The 22,954-nt window shown below is 45.7% G+C and overlaps 1 protein-coding gene across 7 annotated transcripts in view; it reads right to left on the bottom strand.

Annotated features, from left to right (window-relative positions):
* RBM20 (RNA binding motif protein 20) overlaps nucleotides 1–22,954 on the bottom strand; it is a 196,513-nt gene that overhangs the window by 28,676 nt on the left and 144,883 nt on the right. For all 7 annotated transcript variants that reach the window (XM_019459411.2, XM_019459412.2, XM_019459415.2 and 4 more), the window contains exons 3-7: nucleotides 22,277–22,338; nucleotides 19,949–20,043; nucleotides 19,282–19,379; nucleotides 7,144–7,287; nucleotides 4,907–5,038 (exon numbers count right to left, since the gene is read on the bottom strand). In XM_019459411.2, coding sequence (XP_019314956.2) covers nucleotides 4,907–5,038; nucleotides 7,144–7,287; nucleotides 19,282–19,379; nucleotides 19,949–20,043; nucleotides 22,277–22,338 — 531 coding nt within the window. The remainder of the gene's footprint in view (nucleotides 1–4,906; nucleotides 5,039–7,143; nucleotides 7,288–19,281; nucleotides 19,380–19,948; nucleotides 20,044–22,276; nucleotides 22,339–22,954) is intronic.

Raw genomic sequence — 22,954 nt, 5'->3', positions numbered from 1 at the left:
GAAGGACCTGCTCAGTAATCTTTCCCTTCTTTATACAACCAAGTCATACTGGCTTTTGCCACTGAACTTCTAGGAGCTCCCAAACTGATGCACTCGCTTAAGTCTTGTATAATTTCCACAAGAATAATTTCCCTCTTCGGTTACACAGCAAACTCTCCCCAAGTGAGGACCAAGCCTCCTATCAGCTGTAGCTCTCAGCACCATATCTTACATGAAATCAGTCACCGTCTGCTGATTTAATCTTCCTGCGAGCACCACAGGAACACACACAACTGCTTCTCAGGGCCAGAGACCTCCTCTGTGGCATGGAAGCTGGCAAGACCAGTGGCCCTGAAACCAAGGCCTCTGCCGCCAAACTGCCTGGGACCCTCAATCCCACCCCGAATCTACTGACGGGAAACCTCAGTAGAGGGAAACCTCTGCTCCAGAGAACCTGAAAATTCCCCTGATGACTGGGAGACACTGGTTTAAACTATCCTAAGTTCCCTTCTGCATGTGAGATGCTATGATTCTGGAGAAGTCTCTATGGAACAACCCAGAAAATAGCTTATCCTTCTTGTCTGGGTCTGCAGGAAGGAAAACTCACTTTTTATTGTTCCTTCAGATTTACTCTTCCTCATTCATTCCATGCATTTGCTGGATACATGTTATGTGAAAGGTTCTTACCCAAATGCCCTGAGGAATAGAGCCTTTGCCGCAAAGAGTGTATAGAGAGACATGATTATCAGCATGAGGAAATATTCAAGACAGGAGATGAGAGATACCTTAAATCTCTCTTTTCTCTCCCTCCACTTTGCCTGGTGAGCAAAAGGTAAAGTTAGAGGAAAAAGACCAATCAAAATTTCCCCCCACCTCTGCAAACCCTGGTGGGACCTCAAGCGGTGGCCCCTTGGGCCCAGAGACACATATGGATACAGTGTTTTGCTGTCTACCTCCCTAGTAGGCCATTTCCCCTTTTCTACCTCTGCTCTGGGGTGACACAGGCCTGGCCAGTCACAGCAAGGCCTTCCCTGGCCACAGAGATTGGTTCAGGTAAGGACATGTGTCCCAAACTAGCTCGAGCACAGACAAGGCCTCTCAGCACTTACGAGGAAGCTACTAGGAAAAACTCTGGCTCTGTTGTTGAAGGAAACGGGAGGCCAGAGCTGCTGAAGTCAATGAAGCCACCACGCCACCTAGAGGCTGGAGCCGGGGGCCATCCAGGGGGACCCCAAAATAAAGCAAAGTGAACAGAAGGCAGAGTGCAGAAAAGCCAAGTCCTAATGATATCACTTAGGCCCTAAATGCAGCTCTGCCCGCAGCCACAGCCAGGGTTACTCCTGGACTTTTCATTTACATAAGCCAATAAATTTCTTTCCTTACTTTAGTTGATGAGCTTACATGAGACAAATTTCTGTCACCTACAGAGAAAGTCCTAGCTGGCTTATGTCAACCTAGGGGCCATGATCATGCATTGCTATGTAGTTAAAGTAGGTTTTGATATGCTTTCTATTAGAGGCATTGTGACAGTTTGGGAGCAGAAAATCCTTCCTAAAGGGTATTTAATGTGTTCTAGACACACTGCAACATCTCCTGGGAGCTTGTTGGAAAGGCAGAATCACAGCCCTGCCCCAGATCTACTGAATCAGAAATCTTAACAAGACCTGTAAGTGACTTGTATGCACATTAAAGTTTGAGAAGCCCTGTTAGAATACTACCTGCTGCTTACTAGCTGGGTGACCATAAGCAAATTACCTGATTTCTCACGTGGACAATGGAGACCCTACTAACACAATATAGAAGTGTAGATATTGTGCAAAACCAAAACAGTCCTAGGTTTTAATCATGGCTCTTCCAGCAGCTATGATCTTGTGCAAGTTACTGAACTTCTATGAGCCTGGTTTCCTTACCTATAAAACTGAGATAATACCTGTCTGACAGCACTGATGTCAGGATTACAGAAGATAACGTATATAAGGTGTTGGGCACGTGACTTGACCCAGAGTACCAGGACTCGATTAAAGGTATATTATTCTTATTATTGTTGTACTGTTATAGTTACTGCTATTATCCACCCTACACACCTCATAGGGGAAGGTGATTGCAAGACTCAAAAAGATAATACATGGAAAAAAAAGTGCTTAAAACCGAAGAACTCAAGGTGGAGTCCTTTACTGATCCGGCACCTAAGGTTCACAGATGTAAAGCACCTTGTCCAAGCTCCTCAAAGCAGGAAGGGGTAAAATCTAGGCTGCACCACCACCCTCCGGTCTGAAATAGGTCACATGATCGTCAATGGTGCTGTTTTCCCTTTCTTCCTCACACCAGACTGTGAGCTCCTCCACAAGCTTGCTATGTCTATAACCATGGTGCCTGGTCCAGTGGGCACGCGGTGAACATCTGCTGAATGCAGACCTTGACCACGTGATCTCTTTAACACATGGTGTTTGCACCATCCTGAACTATTTCCCTCAGTAAGTACTGCAGTGCCTCAGTACCTTAATTTAAAAAGCTGAGTACTGCTGTTCATCCGAATTAGATTCTTACAACCACATCTCATTTAGACACCAAAGATCCACTGGGAATTCAGTGCAGAAATTCAATTTTAGCCTCCAGGGGAGAATCCAGGAGAACAGAAGCTTTGGCTGGGTACATAATGGGATAGGACCTTTGATTTGTTGAGAAAAGCAACATGCTTGCATTCGCCAGAAAAAAAAAAAAAAACAACCCAACCAACCAACCAACCAAAAACCAGGTTCTGCTAGAATTGTTGGTGAAGGATCTTCAGAAGCAATAATTGCAAGCAAAGCTGAATCAAGACTGGCAACTGACAACAGGCTGACACATTACCATGTACGTACGTGGACTTGTCAGATCCTAGCAACAACCACTGAGCCTCTGTCTTCTGCCTTCAACCTTGAAGGCTGATTAAGGGCTGTGGGTCTTAACTAACTGGACCCTATGTAAATATGGAATAAGCTGAAGCAAACTGGAAGATCCCTATTAAAACGGGGCAGTAGAAAGCACAAAATGACAAGTAGATTGAAATATAAATATGAGGCGCATGGGTGGCTCAGTTGGTTGGCATTGGATTCTTGATTTTGCTCAGGTCATGACCCCAGGGCTGTGGGATTGAGCTCCACATCAGGCTCTGTGCTGAGCACAGAGCCTGCTTAAGATTCTCTGTCTCTCTCCCTCTGTCCCTCTCCTCCACTCACATTCTCTCTTTCTCTCTAAAATTAAAAAAAAAAAATACATACATAGCAATAGTTACAATAAATCCAAAGGGACTAAGTGCTCCAGTTAAGTGAACTCCTTCCTGGAAACCATTAAGAAGACACAATCTAAAGATCAGCATGGGCAAATGACCCTAGAAGAAACTTTCCACCACAGAAGACCCAAATGGAATAGCCAACGAACATAGGAAAAGGGGCTCAACCTCAATTAGTAATCCGGAAAATAAAAAATAAAACCATGATAAACCATTATACTCTCCCAAGACAGGCAACACTTAAAAAGCCAGATAACAAAATGTTAGCAAGAATGCAGGCCACTGAACACCCTGACACTAGGAGGAATGTAAATCTAGGACAACTAATTTTGAAAAGAGCTTGCTACTATTACCTAGCAAAGTTCAGGGCAAGCATGCCTTGAGATCCAGCAATTCCACTCCCAGTTATGTATGTGCCCCTAGTTATATGCTCGTGTACCCGTGTACCAGGATACCGTGTTCAAGAGTGTTCACGGTAACCTTGTCCCTGATACCCTAACACTGGAAACAGCCCAAATGTCCACAGACAGTGGAACATATAGATAAATTTATAGTCGGACAATGGAAATTTACATAACGATGAAAATAAATAGACACACCCAGCATGGATGGCAGATGTTGAATGAAAGAACACAAAGAGTATAATTCCATTCATGTAAAGTTCAAAAATAGGCAAAACTAAACAATCACCTTAAGGGAGGCATAAGTGGGTTGTAAAGCTGTAAGGAAAAGCAAAGAAATGATCATCCTCCAAGTCTCAGAAGAGTGGAGAGGGAGGGGTAAAGCTTGAGGAGGGACTCAGAGGGGCTTCTGGGTGCCGCCGGTGTCTTATTTCTTGACTTTGGTGGTGGTTTTATGGGAGTTATGGGATTTCAACCATTACTACTTTTAAAACTATACAATATATAATTAGTCATTTTTCCGAATATATGTTATACCTCACAATAGAGCAAGAAGAAAGGAAAAGAGAAAAGAAAAGGAAAGAAAAGGAAAGGGAAAGGAAAGGAAGGGAAAGGAAAGGAAAGGAAGGGAAAGGAAAGGAAAGGAAAGGAAAGGAAAGGAAAGAAAAGAAAAGAAAAGAAAAGAGAAATGTAGAATAAGCTAAAACAAACAAGCAAAAGCCCTGTTTGGAATTATCTGAATTCATCCCTGATAGTCGTTCTGACAGTGGCCAATTCAGTCATGTGTTGCTTAGGAGGATTTCTATGGGGCTTAAGATATAATTATAGAGGATGGAGGAGAGAATAAGAGATCAAGGCAGGGCAGTAGTGAGAGAGGAAGTGAACATTCCTGAAGACCCGTACTTCAGTGCAGAAAAGGGAGTACTATTCAGGAGGTTATACTCAGAGCTCCCACCTCTGAAATGCAACCACCTTCCCTTTCTTCTTTCATCCTTCAAGACTTCCCCTGCAGAATCCTCCTTGGGTCCCAGGTAGCTAGTCATCCTGTCCCTAAAATCCCTTTGCATTTTGTACTCACCTCAATAAGCATTCCACATTATAATGGCTGGACTTCCCACATGATATCCCCAAAGGCAATGGGCAATTTGAGGACCTTCCTTGTCCTCTCCTTCCCGCCAGCACTCAGGCCAGTGCCCGACAAGGAGATGCTCGGCTGATGCTTGCTGAATGACTGAACAGTCAGAAAATGCTTTACCTTCAGCTGCAATTCCTTGTATCTCTTGGACATCCGAATGAGCAACTTCTCACCATTGATCATGGCAGATTTTTCTTGGTAATACTGGACCATGGCCTGGGCAGCTTCTGTGTAAGCCATCTCTAAAAAGGCCTAGGAAAAAATGGAAGGACATATACTCAAGTTGACTTGTATGGTCTTCAACAAAATTCAGTACCAGGTATAATTCTGTGTCTATGAAGTTGAAGAATAGGCAAAACGAATCAATGCTGATAGAAGCTGGGGCTGAGCTCCCCTCTGGGGCAGGGGTGAGGTGCTGACTGGGAGGAGCATGAGGAAACCTTCTGAGGTTCTGGAAATGTTCTCTATCTTGACCTGTGTGGTAATTACGTAGGGGTACACATGTAGAAAAGTAATACACTTGAGTATACTTTAGAATATATACTTTATACCTCAATAAAAAGAAAAAAGACCAGTATAAGAGCTCTCTTTGATCCCATCTGTTCAAAAGAGACCTATTTATTAACTTCACCCAAAGAGTTCATTATAGGATGGCCCCTCCCCTGATCCCCATGGTTACCAATGATTCTTAAATTATGTATGTCCATCCTGTGCTATATCATGCCACAGGAGTCCCCCTGGGATGGGAGGGTCCATTAACCCACAGTACCCTTAGGAGTAATAGGGGGGACAGTGGGTCTGTTGTATAAGTGACCTTGGGCTGATCCCTGCAAAATGTGCTATTTTGTTGTGATGATGGCAGAAGACAGAGACACAGCCATGGGTATTTGAACTCTCACTTTCTTTGCAAAGAAAGAAAAATACTAAACAACTCAGGGCTCCCAAGGCTTGAAAGAAGGCCATGCCTTTTTGAATTACAGAGAGAAGAAAACCCTCAGTTATATCTCCACAGCATTTTTCCTCTTTATTTAACTGTTCTGATAAAACACAAAGAACCAGGCTTTGGCATTCAATCAGTGTCTCCAGAGAGCTTCTAAATAGACTGTTTTGACTGACCTGCTGGTTTACCCCAATAGCTGCTGCAGAGTTTCACTGTCATTATCGTTTCTTAGATTCGTTTCATTTGTACTATACTGATTGGTGCACTGATCTGGTCCCTTGATGTTGGAAAGGAAAAGTGGTCTGTGACAAGAGAGCCCTCTCTGTGAGCCCCTATACTCCTGATTCCTTGATCTGAGTGGGTTAACCAAGCTGGTTCTCCGTCCTTCACCCACATTTGTTTTTGAATTTCAGAGATGCTTTTCCCTGCTGTCACAGTCTATGGCAGATGTGTGGGAGATGAACAAGTCAACATTCTTTAGCGTTTTATTTCAGATTCTTCCACCCAGTTTTCTAAGTGCCTCTCTCTTGATGCAAACATTTTAGCACCTCCAGCTCTCAACTGTCAAATGGGAATAATACTAATTCAGTGACTCCCACTGCATTAATGTTGCAAGCTGAATTTTGTACATTTACCCAAAATAGAACAAAGAGACTAAGTGAGTAGTCTAAGCCCACGTTGATGGAGAAAGACCACTGATGATCTGATGTGGCTCTGATCTCTAAAGTTCATGCCTTAATCAAGAAAAGGACTTCTATGTCTGTTCCTCTGGTTCACAAAATAAAAATATTAACAAAAGATAAAATATTTTTTAAAAATTCTTATTTCTGACCATTTCTCGGTATAAACTCCTCCTTTAACTTTAGAAGTGAAGACAACCATATTAACCCTCAAGTTCTCAGTCAATCCCCACAGGTTAAGGGTTCTTTGTCCTTGAGACTTACCAGGCACCCATCAATTCCCACCCACTCTCCTGCTATGAGACCCAAGGGCCTCTGGTGTTAACACCAAAGATCTGTGAAAAAAACCTGTTCCCAGTTAGCTGTTGGCTCACTCCAAATACAGGCCCTCAGATCTCAGAAGCTTCTAGCATTAGCTCAGGGGGTTCATAACAGTGAAAAGACTCATGTCCATGGATTTCTATTTTGGGGGCTTTTCTGTGTTAAGGAGTACCTCACTCTGAAGTATCACCTTACCTCTAAGCAACTCACAAAGGCCTGTACCCATCACAAGAAGGGTAAAGTGAGACAAGGGTAGACAAAACACCACCACCACCAAAAACCTCTGTGCTGTCCCAGCAAGAGGCCAGCTGTGTATTACCTCTTTAAGACCAGCTTCTTTAAAAAAATTATATAGTTCCCCTCCACCCATGTGGGGTCTCTCTGGTACACACCAATGTGAAAGTGCCCAGACCTACCTGATTAGTAGATTTCATGAGGATGTAATTAGTGACCTTTCCAAAAGGCAGCCCCAGGTTAATGACATCATTTTCCGTGCAGCTTCCTTCAGGGAGATTGCAGATGTGCACCACGCGGCCAGCACCCGTTTTCCGCTGTGCAAACTGATGGGAACAAAGAGCAGAGGCTGGTCTTCAAAAGACACTTCTCTCTGGCCCTCTATTCCAGATGTTCCTAATGGCCATCTTCCCCCAAATAATGATTGCAGGGATATAATTTCCGAAATTAATGCAGAAAAAGAACCCAATGACAGACACATACAAAATATCAATTTTATGCCACCCCTTTATAGAAAAGATTTGCAACAGTTTAATTTTTTTTTTTTTACATTTGTTTATTTTTGAGAGACCGAGTGAGACAGAGCACCAGCGGGGGATGGGCAGAGAGAGAAGGAGACACAGAATTTGAAGCAGGCTCCAGGCTCCAAAGCAAGTGGTCAGCACAGGCCCCAACGCAGGGCTCGGACCCACAAACCGTGAGATCGTGACCTGAGCTGAAGTCAGATGCTCAACCAACTGAGCCACCTTAGGTGCCCCAAGATTTGCAACAGTTTAATGAGCAATCACATCCAGGGCCGTCAAAGACATGAAGACATGGGCTTATCCATGTGTCACTGTGGGGAAGCTGTTCAGCTATGATCTCTTGACAATATACTTTAGCAATATTTAATGAAACTTAAAGTATAGATAGCCCATGATCTTGCCATCCCACTTTTGGGAAATCTATCCTACAGAAATAAATGCACCAATATATAAAAACCTATGCACAAGGATATTGCTGTTACTTATAAGGTGGCAAAACATTCTGGAGACAGCCTGGATGTCCAAGACTAGGGGAGTGTTTGAGTAAATGATGGTTCAAGTACCGGGAAACTACAGAGCCACTAAAAGGCAGAGGTAAATGAACTGATAAGGAATAATTTTAAAAATGGTGAAGTAAGTGGGGTGCCTGGAGGGCTCAATCAGTGAAGCACCAACTCTTGATTTTAGCTCAGGTCATGATCTCACGGGTCGCGAGTTCGAGCCCCACATCCTGCTGCAGATCCTCTGTCTCCCTCTTTCTGGCTCTCTCCCACTTACGCTTTCTCTCTCGCTCTCAAAAACAAATAAACGTTAAAAAAAATTGATTAAGTAAAAAACAAGCTGCCAGGCAGCAGGCGCAGTAAAATGCCATTTTTTTTTAAACAAAACAAAAAATCAGAATATATGAGAAAGAGATAGATAAGACAAGTGTTATAAAGTTTTAATAATTATTGGAGTTGGGGAAGGAATATACAAGGGATAAATTATTCCAGTGTCTATTGTTCTGTATGTTTGAAATTTTTCACAATGAAAAATTTGTTAAGGATATCAGCACAGAGAAAGGCAGGCCGGGCAGGATACATATCAACCTGTCAACACTAGTTGTCTTCAAAGAACAGAACTGGAAGGGAATAAGGGGAAAGATGTTTTTAACACTTTCTTATATACCTCATGTTGTTTGACTAGAGAAAAAGGAACACAGCAAGCATTTTGGGGACCTTATCTATAGACATTCATGACAACAACCTGTGATTCAGGGCAGTGGCTCTCACAACTTGGTTAGCCGTGGAATCCTTTCCTCCAGCAGCCGAATATATTTCACAAATAAGAGCAGCTGCTGTAGACAAACTCTGGGGTCCGGCACCCTGCCACTACCACCAGCCAGCAGTCCTAAAGAACACAGTTTGGAAGCCATGACCTGGGCCAAATCAAAGCTCCGGGAGGGAGGAAGTGTGTCTGTTTGGTCTGCGCAAACCTTAATCAGACTGGAAGTCTCCAGGAGGTTCAAGAATTAGTAACCATAAGCCAATCCAGTGTGCAAGAGAAGGATGCAATTTTCCAAACCTGAAACATATTCTAATAGCATAGCCTACATCTGCATGATCACCATTTGCTAACATAAAGTGAACTTCAACATGTAATTACATTTGATGTGGGTCTCATCCCTAGCAAGGCTAATACTTGGGTAATTCTCTCGCAAGAAGCTGTCATTTGTCTCATCTGGGCTGAGGACAATTAGAGTCAATAAGAATTTCCTTTCATGGCTCAATGCTGCATTGGAGAAACCCAAGTGCCCCTTGCAGACCTGCCCCTCTGTGGTGTCCAGAGGCCAGGCGCTTTCCCAAAGAGGAACGGGATTTGGTGTGCGGCCCAGGCAGTTCCCAGATCATCCCTGGGCCTCCACGGAGTGCAGACAGAACTCCCCGTAAGATGTCAGACTTTGAGCCTGAGCCTGGCTCCCGGGGACTGACCCCTTCTCCAGGGATGACAGGAGGATCTTTGCCTCTCATTAGGGTGAGTGGTCTACACAAAGACACAGACCCAGCCGAGCTCTGAAGCAGGGCCAAGGGGCTGGTCATCTGAGTTTATCAACAGGCCGGCGGAGCACGTTTCTGCCTCATGTGACTTTGCTGTGATCGGCCTGGGCCAAGTCGTGCTTGACCGACAGGGGAGACACACAGAACCACAGGGCCATTCTGGGCTGTGCCCTCTCCTTGCCTGTCCAGTTGCTTAGTGACCATCACAGAGGCCAGCACCTCTCTCACTATCTCCTGCAGCCTGAAAGAGCAATTCAAGAGGCTTGTATCCGAGCTGCTGGGTGGTGGAACATGCCTCCTGCAAAGTAAGCACCCTCTCACCCTCTTCACTCTTCCCAGAAGCCTTGCCAAGGCTAACCCCCAAGATCTAGGGCAATGATCAAGCTCGAGAGGAATTCATGCTGCAGACGTTGTTAGGTCCTAAATGAATGGGTCTCAAATGAGGGTTTACACACGGGGTGCCTGGCAGGCTCAGGTGGTGGAGCAAGTGACTCTTGATCTCTGGGTTGTGAGTTTGGGCTCCATGTTGGGTGTAGAGATGATCATGTAAAGACAAGATCTTGATTTAAAAAAAAAGGTTTACACTTCAATTTTATTTTACCTTTATTTGTTTATTTAAAAATGTTTAATGTTTATTTATTTTGAGAGAGAGACCATGTGAGCAGGGGAGGGGCAGAGAGAGGAAAGAGAGAATCCCAAGCAGGCTCTGCCCTGATAGCACAGAGCCTGACGCAGGGCTCAATATCACAAACCATGAGATCATGACCTGAGCCGGAAACCAAGAGCCCGATGCTTAACTGACTGAGCCCCCCAGGTGCCCCTACATTTAAATCTTAAAAGTACGTTTCATGAGCACTTTCTTCTCCCAAGATTTTTAATCAGACATAGAAGCTGGATTTTATTAATTCCCTGGCTGTCACTTAATATCAAAGAACCATGAGACTTTTTGTATCCTCACAGTTAATTATACTAATTAGGAGCTTCTCAACTGGCGATGTGTACATGGGTCATAGGTTCGCAAAATGCTGGCTCAGGGTAGAGGCCAAGTGCCTCCAAAGACCACCAGCAGCTTCTTCATTTCAACCAGATTACTTCCGTTTATCACTTTCTAAGTGACCCATGAAATGAAAATCTTGAAACTATGTTAATTGTTTCCATGGTGTCTGGCTTCAGGGCGGGTGAAAGACCCTATCCAGCCAGAAATAGAAACATTTATGTGTTATATTCTTTCACAAATATTTGATTTAGGATAGTTTGGTCTACGTTCTTCTCTGTCATTGATCTAAAATACCTTTTTGTTAAACTCGATTAGGTTCAAAATCATGTTTGATTCACAAAAGGTGTCCAGTTACTTGTATAATCATTCTAATCTATTCTTGGGACTGTTTACATAAACGTGGCTATTATTTGCCTTATGCCCTATGGCAGATTTGAACGATGAGGCAGAAAAGGAGGGAGGGAGGGGAGTGGGGAGAGGAGTGTAAAGGAAAATGAGGTCTTCAGGTGGGCAGTTAGAGCAAAATTTGTCCACTGGGGGCACGGATGACCCTGAGTGCCTTTGAGTACGCAGCACGATGCTGTACATTGATTTCCAGCCTGGGTTCTCTAATACTTCCTTAAGGGTCTTTGAGGGTAACAATAGTTCAGTGGGGGCGGCTGGAGGGGGGGGGGTGTTATGATTTTTGATATTTAAAAAACCTGAGTTGAGTCTCTTTCTCCTATCAATACGGTAATCCTGGTTAGATCTTAAGCTGATGAGAAAGTCTGATTGGTATGTCTGTGGTTTTGATTAATAAAAATGAGTTAATGAGTTAATTACTCATTAATAGAAGTACTTTCTTTGGCAGATACAGTACTTTTCCAGACACGGAATGCAGGGCAGTGGCTGCTTGAGGTAGGTAGGAGTCAATGATGAAGGGGATGGACTGTAAAAAGCTTGCGGCTTCCTGATGTAGTGGGAGGCGGAGGACCTGGATTCGAGTCCCAGCTTGGCCACTGGTTGGGTGCATGACAGGGACAGACTTATTTCCCAGGGTCTGGAATGAGGGAGGCCGCCTATATGTCTAGAGTCCTTTCCAGATGTGAAATATCCACGTTTGTGTGGCTCTAAGTTCTACAGTTTCACTCTTCCCAGAAGCCTTGCCAAAGGCTTGCCTAGGACCTAGGACAATGATAACCTTCCCCAACTGTGATGGGCATAAACAGAAAACCTGTGTCTTCCCCACTCCCTGTCCCAGTGAATATAATGTTTTTGTCTTCCTTCTCTATGGGATCGGCTGTTCAGCATGCGTACGTTCCCAACCATGTTCATCTTAAAAACACGCCTGTGTTGGGGGGTGGTCTCATCTTTATAGAGCTGAAGATCAGCTCCAAGCAGTGAGTGCCTTGCTGATAAGCCCTCCCACTCCCTGAATGTCTCTGTGTTTGCAGCTCCTAGAAGAGCTGAGATGATATATTGAGATGAACTAAAGATGCAGGCCTGGTGCCTCTATGAGGACAGACACACAGCGAGTCTGAGCCTTAAGGCTCTTGGCACCAGTGCCATGGCAGTGAGAGCCTCAGACAGACCTGGATCTGCGTCTGTTCCCCGGTGACTAGCCCTGAGCAAGTAAGTGAATTTTTCCAAGCCTGAGTCTGCTTATCTATCAAGCAGGGAAAATAAAAATTGATTCCACAGGACCCTTTAGAAGACAAAAATGGCACACAATGTAAGTAAACTGCCTTGGTGCAATGCCTGGCATCCAGCAGATTCCTTAAAACATATGTCTCTTTGTTTCCCTCAACAGTGAAAGGATGTGCTACAATGCTGCTAGACTGAGAAAAAAAAAATGCAACTATACTGTCATTATGTAAGAGAAAGCCTGTGTTGAAATTCATGCTGACATAGTTAGGCATGAAGAGGTACACTGTCTCCGATGGTTCAGGAAAAACACATCATTGATTAGATGGATGGATGGATGGATGGATGGATGGATGGACGGACAGAAAAAGATGGGTGAACATAAGGACAACAGAGAGAGACAGAAACAGAATAAATGTAAAGGGCATACTTTACATATTCCAAAATGTAAAGGAGTAGTGGATCTGGGCAAAAGGTATACCTTTCTTGCAACTTTTCTGTAAATCTGAACTCTATTAAAAGTTACAAAAAATGTATTTTAAAAGCTGTGCTATGGGACAGAAGAATAGACGGGTTTAGAGAATATCGTTTAAGACCTGGCCAACTTGAATTTTTGATGTGAGGTATTGATGGGCTCTGTTGACATCCCACTCACTGTTCTGCCTGGGAGGCACGTATGTGACAGGTGCATTTGAAACTTTCCAGCCTAGAGTAGAATCTCCAAGAGAACTAAGGTGTCGGGGGTTGTAACCAAAGTCCTAACAACTAACCCAAAGGGACAGTAATCCTTTCCCAGGCTGGGGGACATTTCAGTTAGCATGCAGGCTGGCACAGACCTGGAACGCCCCCATGTGCAATCAGGGGACTGGGCTGTACATTTTCACTTGCTGGGGCCACTTATTTAAAACCAGATGCCGCTTCTAATGGTTCATGCGGCTGGGTCCCAGACCTCCCAACTCACTCAATCTTTTATAAACAGATGGGAAGGTGAAAGCAGCAAACAGTTTGTATAGGAACATTCTGAGACCTTTCAATACCCTCTGATGCAGGTGGGAACAGGCTTTGTAGATGAGTTCAAAGAGGAGACTCAGTTCAAATAACTCACAAAGTTGCAATAAAAATGTGGCTTAGGGAAACTGGCCTTCGGGGTGAGAGTAGTCTCTCCAAGTTCTTCCTAGGGCAACAAAGTGTAGATTGGATCTTCAATAAACAATTTCTGTGGTCCAGCGTGATCCCTTTCAGGTGTGACCTAATTTCACCTGGCACACAGTCTCTGGTTTTGTGCTAAACACACCTCAAGACAGTCACAGGGCAAATATTTATTCCTCACGGTACTGATTTTGAACATGTTATGCAGATAGTAAATGGACATGGGCTGAATAGCTATGGATCTTGGCTTAACTTGGGAGGGTAGATGCTGATGTCTTTATTGACACTTTCATATATTTCATAAAGCATACCAGCTTTGACTTGAAGTACATCTAGCTACTTTTACTGGTGCCAGACTTGCCTACAGGCTTTGGGTGGTGCACCTGCCAGGTAACTTCAATGTCCCTGTAAACTTTAAAGTCACAGAATCCTACCCTATGATGCTTAGGAGAAGCTAAGGCGCTCGAACTGTAGGCAACTAAATAGTGGCAGATTTGTGATTACAACTCTGGTCCCGCAGAAAAATCGATCAATAGTAGACTTGATAAATCAAGGTAAATGTATACAGTAGTAATGTTACAGCATAAGAGAGGGTTTTACGTTTAGAAATGGAAAGATATAGAGCTATCAATTAAAATATGTATTGAGAGCTTGTTGAAATAAAAAGAACCAAGTTGCACAATATTATGTGGCGTTAAATGATTTTTACAAAAACACAGACTTCTTAAAACACGTTTTTAAGTTTATTTATTTTGAGAGAGACAGAGACAGCGTGAGCAGATGAGGGGCAGACAGAGAGGGAAAGAGAGAGAATTCTAAGCAGGCTCCTTGCTGCCAGTGCAGAGTCTAACTTGGGCCTCACCAACCGTGAGATCATGACCTGAGTCGAAATCAAGAGTCAGACACTGGGGCACCTGGAGCGTCTGACTCTTGATTTCGGCTCAGGTCATGATCTCATGGTTCATGGGATCAAGCCCCACATCAGGCTCCAAGCTGATAGCACAGAGCCTGCTTGGGATTCTCTCACTCCCTCTCTCTGCCCCTCCCCTGCTTGTGTTCTCTCTCAAAATAAATAAACTTAAAAAAAAAAAAGAATTGGAACACTTAACTGACTGAGTCACCCAGGTGCCCCTATACTTTTAAAAATTAAACATGGACATGTACACCAGCTAGAGATAAATAGTATAAGACTGTCAATTCTCTCTATAGGGCTAGATTTTCCATTTTTTTTAATTAAGAAATTTTTTTTAATGTTTATTTATTTTTGACAGAGAGACAGAGGATGAGCGGGGGAAGGGCAGAGAGAGAGGGAGACATATCATCTGAAGCAGGCTCCAGTCTCTGAGCTGTCAGCAGGCTCGAACTCACACTGCGAGATCATGACCTGAGCCGAAGTCGGATGCTTAACCGACTGAGCCACCCAGGCGCCCCCAAGATTTTCCATTTTTTAAATATTTCTGTTACTGTTTGGATTTCTTATACCATGTTTGTACTACTTTTGCAACAAGAAAAATACTTAAGATTTGTAAAAAGAATAGGAAACAAACCCAGAAAACAAAACCCATTCAGGTGTCCTGTTTCCCTCTTGCTCTTTGCTCTTTGAAAATGCACAAGGGGAGGAGAGCAATGACAGAGCTGGAATCGTGGGGGAAGGGCCGGTATCATTTGCCACATCAATTACTGCTCTTCATGTTTCTCTGGATGGAAGTCAGGAGACGACAGTGATCTGAGCCATGGACTAGGAAGGCCAGAATGGACAGACAGAGAGAAGTTCTAGAAACAGCCAGCCATCTGAGGGGCAACCTATGACTTAAACCTCTGGCCTTCCACAAACATTTATGTTTCCCTGTGCCTCAGTTTCCTGATTTATACAAGTTTTCTAGTGTGCAGGGTCCCAGTGAGAAAGAAAACATGAAAATGATGTCTGTCCTCCTAGGCTAGGGAAGCCCATCTGTAGCACCAGCACTAAATAAACTCCAAGGTGGCTGTGAAAATGGCAATGCCATTTTATGTGGACAGTCAGCAAGCAAAGTGCATCTTGGGCAAGCACGAGAAAACTATTTACAGCCTGAGAAGGCCCCAGTGGCCCCTTCCAGAAACCTGATTACTCTGTTTATGACGACTCAGGCAGCCAAGGATAAAGTGCCTCTGCTCTGTCAAATGGCAAAGCGTAAGTGAAAGTGAAAACCACTCTCTGGGGACCCTGGGGTGGCAGGGACAGACACAAGTCCCTCCCTCCCCCCAGCATACAACTGTCAGTTTAGTGCCCCATCTCTGCCAACAATAAACACGGAAATGAAAGGCTCACACTCCCCACGGAGCTGACGGAAGCATACATTCAGCCAAGCCTAGGGTTGATGGAGGTGGTCGATGGGCTTTTGGGTGCTTTTAGATTTTGTAGCAGTGCAGAGACCTTCTAAAAGCTCATTCCCAAAGCCCTGGGTCAATTTGTTTTCCTGCTTGAAAACAGGGAGCTTTAGAGACAGCAACTGCTCTTCGCTCTACAAATATTATAATGGTGGAGTCCTGGCTGGTTCTGGCTTTACTCAACCAAATGCATTTCTGAAAAGATGTCTGTAAGTAGAATGGGACCGAAAAAGCCCGGCACAGAACCAGAAAACATTTCTGGAGGAAAAATGCATCAAAGCTTTTATGGGTTTTGTATGAGGGTTGGGAGGCGGATAATGGAGGAATTTTCCCTGTCCTCATGAAATATTTCTTATCCATTTGAATTTTCACAAAGAGTATGAATTATGCAAGCAGAAAAAAGAGTAGAGATGTATATGCAAAAGGAGCCCACTGGCCACTCCTCCAGCCTCACAAAGTGTCTTTTGGTAACAGAGTAATTACCCTTTGATGTATTCGTTTATCTTTGGAGGTCAGGACTTGTAGGCAGAAAAAAGAATCAATAATTTCTCCGAAGGACTCCCCTGCTACTTAACCGAGCCTTGCAAAGTATCTTTCTGTAGCCAATTAATCAGCTCTTCACTTCTCAGCTTCTCTTCAAATGTCAGTATTTGTGTATTTCCAGTTCTCCTAAAGACAGACACAAGTGCATTCGACGGACCAGAATCAGGTAGAAGAATGTGCCCATCCAGGCACTGATGATACAGGGACTGGTTGGGGCAGCCATTGTTCTTGTCCCCTAGATGTCCTGGGGAAGGCTCATGTGACGAACAAGACCTCACAGAACTTATAAGACCAGTCAGGTGACGACTCTCCCCTTCACTGGATCTGTAGAAAATGTCTCCAAACAGCTCATCTTGGGGGACACTGTCACAGTACAGAATTTGGGTGCCAGGTCTCACTGGTCTCCTTGCCTTGCTCCATGGCCGATGTCTAGCTGAGGCCCGAGAAGTCACTGCCATCCTCAAGGCAGATTCAGATCCCACTGAGCAGCGTGTAGAGTGGAAGCGGATAGAGGGGAGAGGAGTGGGCTCGCTAAAGAGAGACTCATAGCAAGGAAGGAAACTCAGAAACCCTCAAAAGGCAGCAGCAGGGCTTGATGGTTACAAGGGAGGCACCTAGAGTCAGGTCACCTGGGTTCAAATCCCAGCACTTCCATTAAAGCCATCAGCTATAAGACTTTAAGCAAAGCACTTAGTCTCTCTGTGCCTTGGTTTCCCCACCTCACAGGGCTGTCTGGATTAAACGAGAAAATACAAACGAAGATGCTAAGAAATTAGTAAGCACTGTATAAATGTTAGCCATCGTCATCAGCATCAGCCTACAATGCCCTGAGGTCCCCATCTCCTGCTGGCTGCCAGTGCAGAAAGCAAAGTGTTCCTTGTGTTGCTCCTCCTCAGGCTCAAGCCGGATGAACTCCCATCTCCAGGCGTTTGGAGGAAGCTGCACTCAGAGCTTCTGAGTATTAACACGAATTATCGTGAATCATTATCAACACATATCATCAGATCGCTTGTGCCTGTGGCATGAGGAAGAAGAGTGCTTCCATGGGAGCCTGGCCATGTCTCTAGAGGAAGCAGACATGACCACAGGAATTACCAGACGGATCTGTGCAGGAGAAACACCACATACTGAGACTTGCCCAAGGTCACAGGGGTTCTCCCCTGGGCCGGCCATGGCTGTGGGGCAGTCACGTGACGACGTGGCCTGGGACAGGATAGGTTCCCACGAGCGGTTAAAAGGATTTGCTGCTTAGTAACAGCCATTGGTGCTCCTTACACACTGTGCAGCTAGCACGTCACTGTCCATCCGTGTCACGTTCAGTCCTCGTGACCGCTTTGGTCTGCCCTCAGCCTCGCTCCCACCTTTGGGCTCTGAACACCCATCAGGAGGCTCTACTCGGATGGTGTGAGTGTTCCGAGATTTGAGGCATCATCAAAACGGTCAATTACACAAGTCTGGTAAGAACGCAGCTGTTTGCTTTACTTTCAAAAGTCTTTATTAGGGGAGTTATTGTCCCCATTTGAAAGGGAGCCTCAGCGTAATGAAGTGACTTGCCCGCAGCCACTGAGCCTGTGTGCTCCAGAGTAGGGTTTGAACTCAGGTCTCTTGGCTCCACATCCGCAAGAAAGGGCTTCTTGTTCCCTGGTCAGTGCCGGAGGGTGGGGTTGGGGCACGGGACACACGCAGAGGAGTCGTCCTGCTCTCGCTTCTCCTCTGCCGCTCAGTCCCTTCCCCTTTACAAAGGGGCTCAGTGGACATCGGCTCGCTTTCCCTGCCCAGATCCCTGGCCCACCTCTCACTGCCTGCCCATCTGGTCACAGTCCCCTTCCCCTCCGTGCTGAGAACTCAGAGCAGGGTTTTGGGCACAGACACGCCACAGTGGGAAACAGACGCCGGGGTGGGGGTGGTGCTGGAGCCGCCCACACCCCTGTCCAGACACAAGGTCAAAGACAAATGACAGGCCTTACTACCCTCCCGGGACTGACCCAAAGCTGCACCAATTGGGCGTGGCCCTCAGCGCGGTGAGCGCAGAGAGGGAAACCACAAAATTCTCTTTCACCAAAACGTGCGTGGGCTTCCAGCCCAGAGCTCTGTCTCAGGGCGCTTCTCCTGTTAAACATCACACACAGCCAGACACACGCAAACAGAAATCTCCGCCCAGGCAGGCCTCCCCACTCACTCATCCCCGGGGGGGCCTAACGCCTACACTTCTCAGCCTGCCCTTCCGAAGCTCTGCATGAACACCCCCACACATGGAGGGGATGGCACTCGAGCTCGTGCTCACTCGTCGCATGAGGAGAAAGAGGATACAACCGCTCGCACCACAAACTGAAAGAAATCCAGGCATGGCCACGAACACACACACACGCGCCCTCTGGCAGGGCTGGGCCACACATTTTGTTCCACAGTCGGTTCTGGTTCTGCCTCTCCTACCTCCCTCCACATGTTCTGGAGTAGAAGCTTCTGGAGGAAGAGGCTACATGTGGTGACCAAACAGAAAAACCAAGAGGAAAGGGAAATTATCACAATAAGTAGGCAAAGGGGGAGTGAAGCTTTTGAGTTTGAGGGACTGGAGAGCATGTTGTAGAGAGAGAGAAATGAAAACACAACTAAAACAAGGATTTCACAGAAGCAACTATTTCCCCAAGGGGCCAACAAATCCCATCACTGCATGGTCCTTACTTTCAAACACATTTTCTCTTTCTGGTTCAACTTCCAGAATTACCCATCATAGGAAATAATCCACGTGAATAAAATCGCGAAAAGTCTTACACACACACATACATACAAAAGCTCAAACCTTTTTTCCCCCTTAAACCAATGCTGAATGCTAGAAAGTCTATGTGTGCTTTCGATTTTAACAACGCATGTCAGTTTTGTGTGTGTGTGTTTCAATGCTAGCTGGACTGAAGAAAACACCCATTGACCTCTGCCCACAGGACCCGGTTTCCTGCCCTACACAAAGCCGCATCTGTGCCAACTTGATCCCAGCATCCTTTGCACCTCTACACCCAGGAATAGCGGGTGACACAAATGCTTTGATGATGACTATGACAGTGGAGAACATGCTTCTGTACTCACGTTTGTCCCCGGGGAAGCCGAAGGAAATGCAGGATTTGACTGAGCAAATGACCTTGCTGGAATGGCCGCATACGATGATCCAAGGTTTGAGGCATAATCTAAATGATAAATTACACCAAGTGTGTGAAATCCTAGTCATTTGCTTTACCTTCAAAAATCATGATTAAGATGGGGGCACCCGGGTGGCTCAGTTGGTTAAGCATCCGACTCTTGGTTTCGGCTCAGGTCATGATCTCGTGGTTCTTGAGTTCAAGCCCCACCCTGTTAGTGCAGACTCTGCTTGGGATCCTCTCTCTCTCTCCCTCTCCCGTACTTGTACTCTCTCTCTCTCAAAATAAATAAACTTTATTTTTTTAAAAAAAGTCATGATTAGGATGTAAATTGGAAGAAAAAAATTAAAATTTCCTCTCAATACATTGATTAGTGATTGGTGTGATTTTACCCCTGGGCATGTTGGTAACCAACAAAGCTTTATGTCCCTAAGAGCCTAGAGCGTAGGCCAATACATTTTAGTGTCTTGGGATCTGTCTGCTATACACACACACACACACACACACACACACACACACGGCACATCAGGGAAGTTTGGCTATTAAGGATGTGACATAGTAAGCCTTTGGGAAGTTGGTTTCTGCTTCAAGTGGCTGACCTGAAGGGCCTTACTCACCTTCAGAGTTCCCAGCAGGATTATAAACGGCTGTGCTGTTGGGAGAGGCACCCAGCGTTCCCTCTGCTGAACCGAGTATACACCGGATGCCAGCACTGGAGAGAGGTGGAAAAGGGGAACCAGTAACTCAATAAGTTAAACGAAGAATTACCATAGGACCCAGAAATTCCACTCCCAGCCAAAGGCCCAAAATAGTTAAAAATAAATGTTCAGGGTCACCTGGATGGCTCAGTCGGTTAAGCATCTGACTCCTGATCTCTGATCAGGTCATGATCTCACAGTTCATGAGATTAAGCCCTTCAGTGGCTTAGAATCCTCTTCTTCTCTCTCTCTCTGCCCTTCCCATGCTCTCTCTTTCTCTCTCTCTCTCAAAATAAATGAACTTAAAAAAAATGTTCAAACACTTGTACATGAATGTTCATATTAGCACTATTCACAATAGCCAAAAGGTGAAAAAACAACCTAAATATAGATCAAAAGATGAATGGATAACCACAATGTGGTAATATACATATAATGGGATATTATTCAGCCATAAAAATGTGGTAAATACCACAACATAGATGAACCCTGAAAATATTTTGCTAAGTGAAAAAAGCCAGCAATCAAAGGCCCTATTATTAAATGGTTCCATTTGCACAAAGTGTCCAGAAGAGGCAAATCCATAGGGACAGAAAGCAGATTAGTGGTTGCCAGTCTACAAGGGAGGGGGAAAGGGAATGAGCACTTAATGGGTATGGGGTTCGGGGGTAATGAAAATGTTCGGGAACCACATAGTGGTGATATCTGCACAACCTTGTGACTCTGCTAAATACCACTGAACTGTACCCTAAGTTGGTTAAAATGGTGAGTCTTACGTGACCTTTACCGCAACAAAAAAAGAGGGAGCCGGAAAAGGGAGACCCTTATGAAATTAGTTTTTGAGTTGCAATCAAATATACCTAAAATTTGCCATCATAACCATTTCTAAGTGTACAGTTCAGGGGCATGAAGCACATTCATACTGTTGTGCAGCCGTCCCCACCGTCCAAGTCCAGGATTCTTCGTCTTGCAAACCGGAAACTGCCCCCATTAGAAAACAAACACCCCTCTTCCCCTGCCTGAGCCCCTGGCTGCCACCATTCTACTTTCTGACTCTTGCAGCAACTCCCGTAAGCGGAATCATCCAGTACGTGTCCGTTTGTGACTGGCTTACCTCATGGACGACAATGTCCTCAAGGTTCAGCCATGTGTCGCTTCATGTGTCAGAAGTCCCTTTCCTCAGGCTGAATGATATTCCAGCGTAGGGATATAACACATTGTTTACCTATTCATCTGTCGGTGGACATTTGGGTTACTTCCACCCACTGGTTATTGTGAATAACAAAGGGGAGCCTTTGGAATGTGCTCATTTCAGATCACTTCACTCCAGCCGGTTGGTCACACCCTAGGTCATGTGACCTCTTCTCTGCCCGCGTTACCACAGCCCCCTGCTTACTGGTCTGCCCACAACCCGCTCCTGTCTATTCTCAGCCCAGCAGCCAAGGCCCCACTCACTGGAGCCAGAGGGCACCACTCCTTTGTTCAGCCCTCACTCTCAAAGCAAAACAAAAGTCGTCACAACAAGCCCAGGAGCTCAGGACCAGGCCCTGGCACGTCTCTGGCTCCTCACTCCAGTACTCTGCTCTGGTCACACTGCTGCTGCCTGAGCATCCCAAAGCCACATCAAGTTTCCAACTTGCTGTTCCCTCTGCTGGGGGTACATGTCCGCCAGACGGCCAGGGGCTCATTCCCCACCTCCTGAGGTGTCCTCACTGAGGCCTTGCCTCGGCCACCCTATTTAAAGACCAGGGGCTCCTGGGTGGCTCAGCTGGTTAAGCGTCCGACTCTTGATCTCAGCTCAGGTCATGATCTCATGGTTCGTGGGATCAAGCCCCGCACTGACAGTGGGGAGCCTGCTTGGGATTCTCTCCCTCTCTCTCTGCCCCTGCCCTCCTCTCTCTCTCAAAATAAATAAACTTTTAAAAAAAGCAATAAAATAAAATGCAAGGACCAGCCCCTGCAAGTGCACATGTGTATACACACACGCTTCCTGCCCCTGCCCTGACGCTGTTTTCTGCTTAGGATTTACCACCAGGGATGCTATATAATTCACTTGCTTATTTTCTTTATCATCTGCTTCCCGCCCCCCAACCCCCACCGTTAAGTATAAGCTCCTTGAGGACAGGGTCATTTTCCTGTTTTGTTCTCTGTTTCCCCAGCACCTAAAACAGAATGTGACACACAGTAGGTGCTCAGTGATTACCTGCTGAACACACGCACGGACCTGTTCTCTCGGCCAGCACTTACTTTTCAGAGAAGACCAGGCATTTCTGAGCGTGTAGTTTCCCTTTCACATGAAGCTCCCAGTCCTAGACCGGAAGGAAAGGAAAAATGACTGAAGCAGAAACTGAGTCCATGAGAAGGTAAGGGATGAGTGCAGGCTTCCCCATCAGGCAGGAGGCTCAGAGCCCAGAAACTGGACCAACCCTGCAAACACATCTCCCTCTGCTCCTCCTCTCCCTCCTGGCTCCTCTCCATACCTGCCTTCCCATCTAGCCCTCACTCCATCGGCCAGACCCGCATATCCCTCGCTCATCGTGGACAGAAGCCCGGAATCCCAAGTCGGGTTCTCTCCTCCTCTCTCCGGGCACCCTCAGTCCCATGGCACCTCCCACCTCCCACTCCCTCCCTCCTCCCCCAGAGAGACCCCACCCATTTCTACGTCTGGTTGGGAAAATCTGAGCTGCAAAGCCTTAAGAAAGGCTTATGAGACGAAATCCACCATCGCCTCCCAGTGTCAGCCAGCCCCCTCCCCGTGGGTGACAGGGATGCACCTGCACAACGTGACCCAAGCAGAGGTGAAGGACACACTGTGGTGTGACTTCCATTACATGGGAATCACTATGCTCTGCAGATGGGATGAGAGAAGAGAGGCAGCACAGCCCAGTGCTCAAGTGGCACCGGTTCTGGGAGAGCGAGACCCGT

Source organism: Panthera pardus, unplaced genomic scaffold, assembly GCF_024362965.1.
Source record: "Panthera pardus isolate Hobbes unplaced genomic scaffold, ASM2436296v1 HiC_scaffold_22, whole genome shotgun sequence".
NCBI classification, from domain to species: Eukaryota; Metazoa; Chordata; class Mammalia; order Carnivora; family Felidae; genus Panthera; species Panthera pardus.
This window is presented reverse-complemented; position numbering and strand designations above follow the sequence as displayed.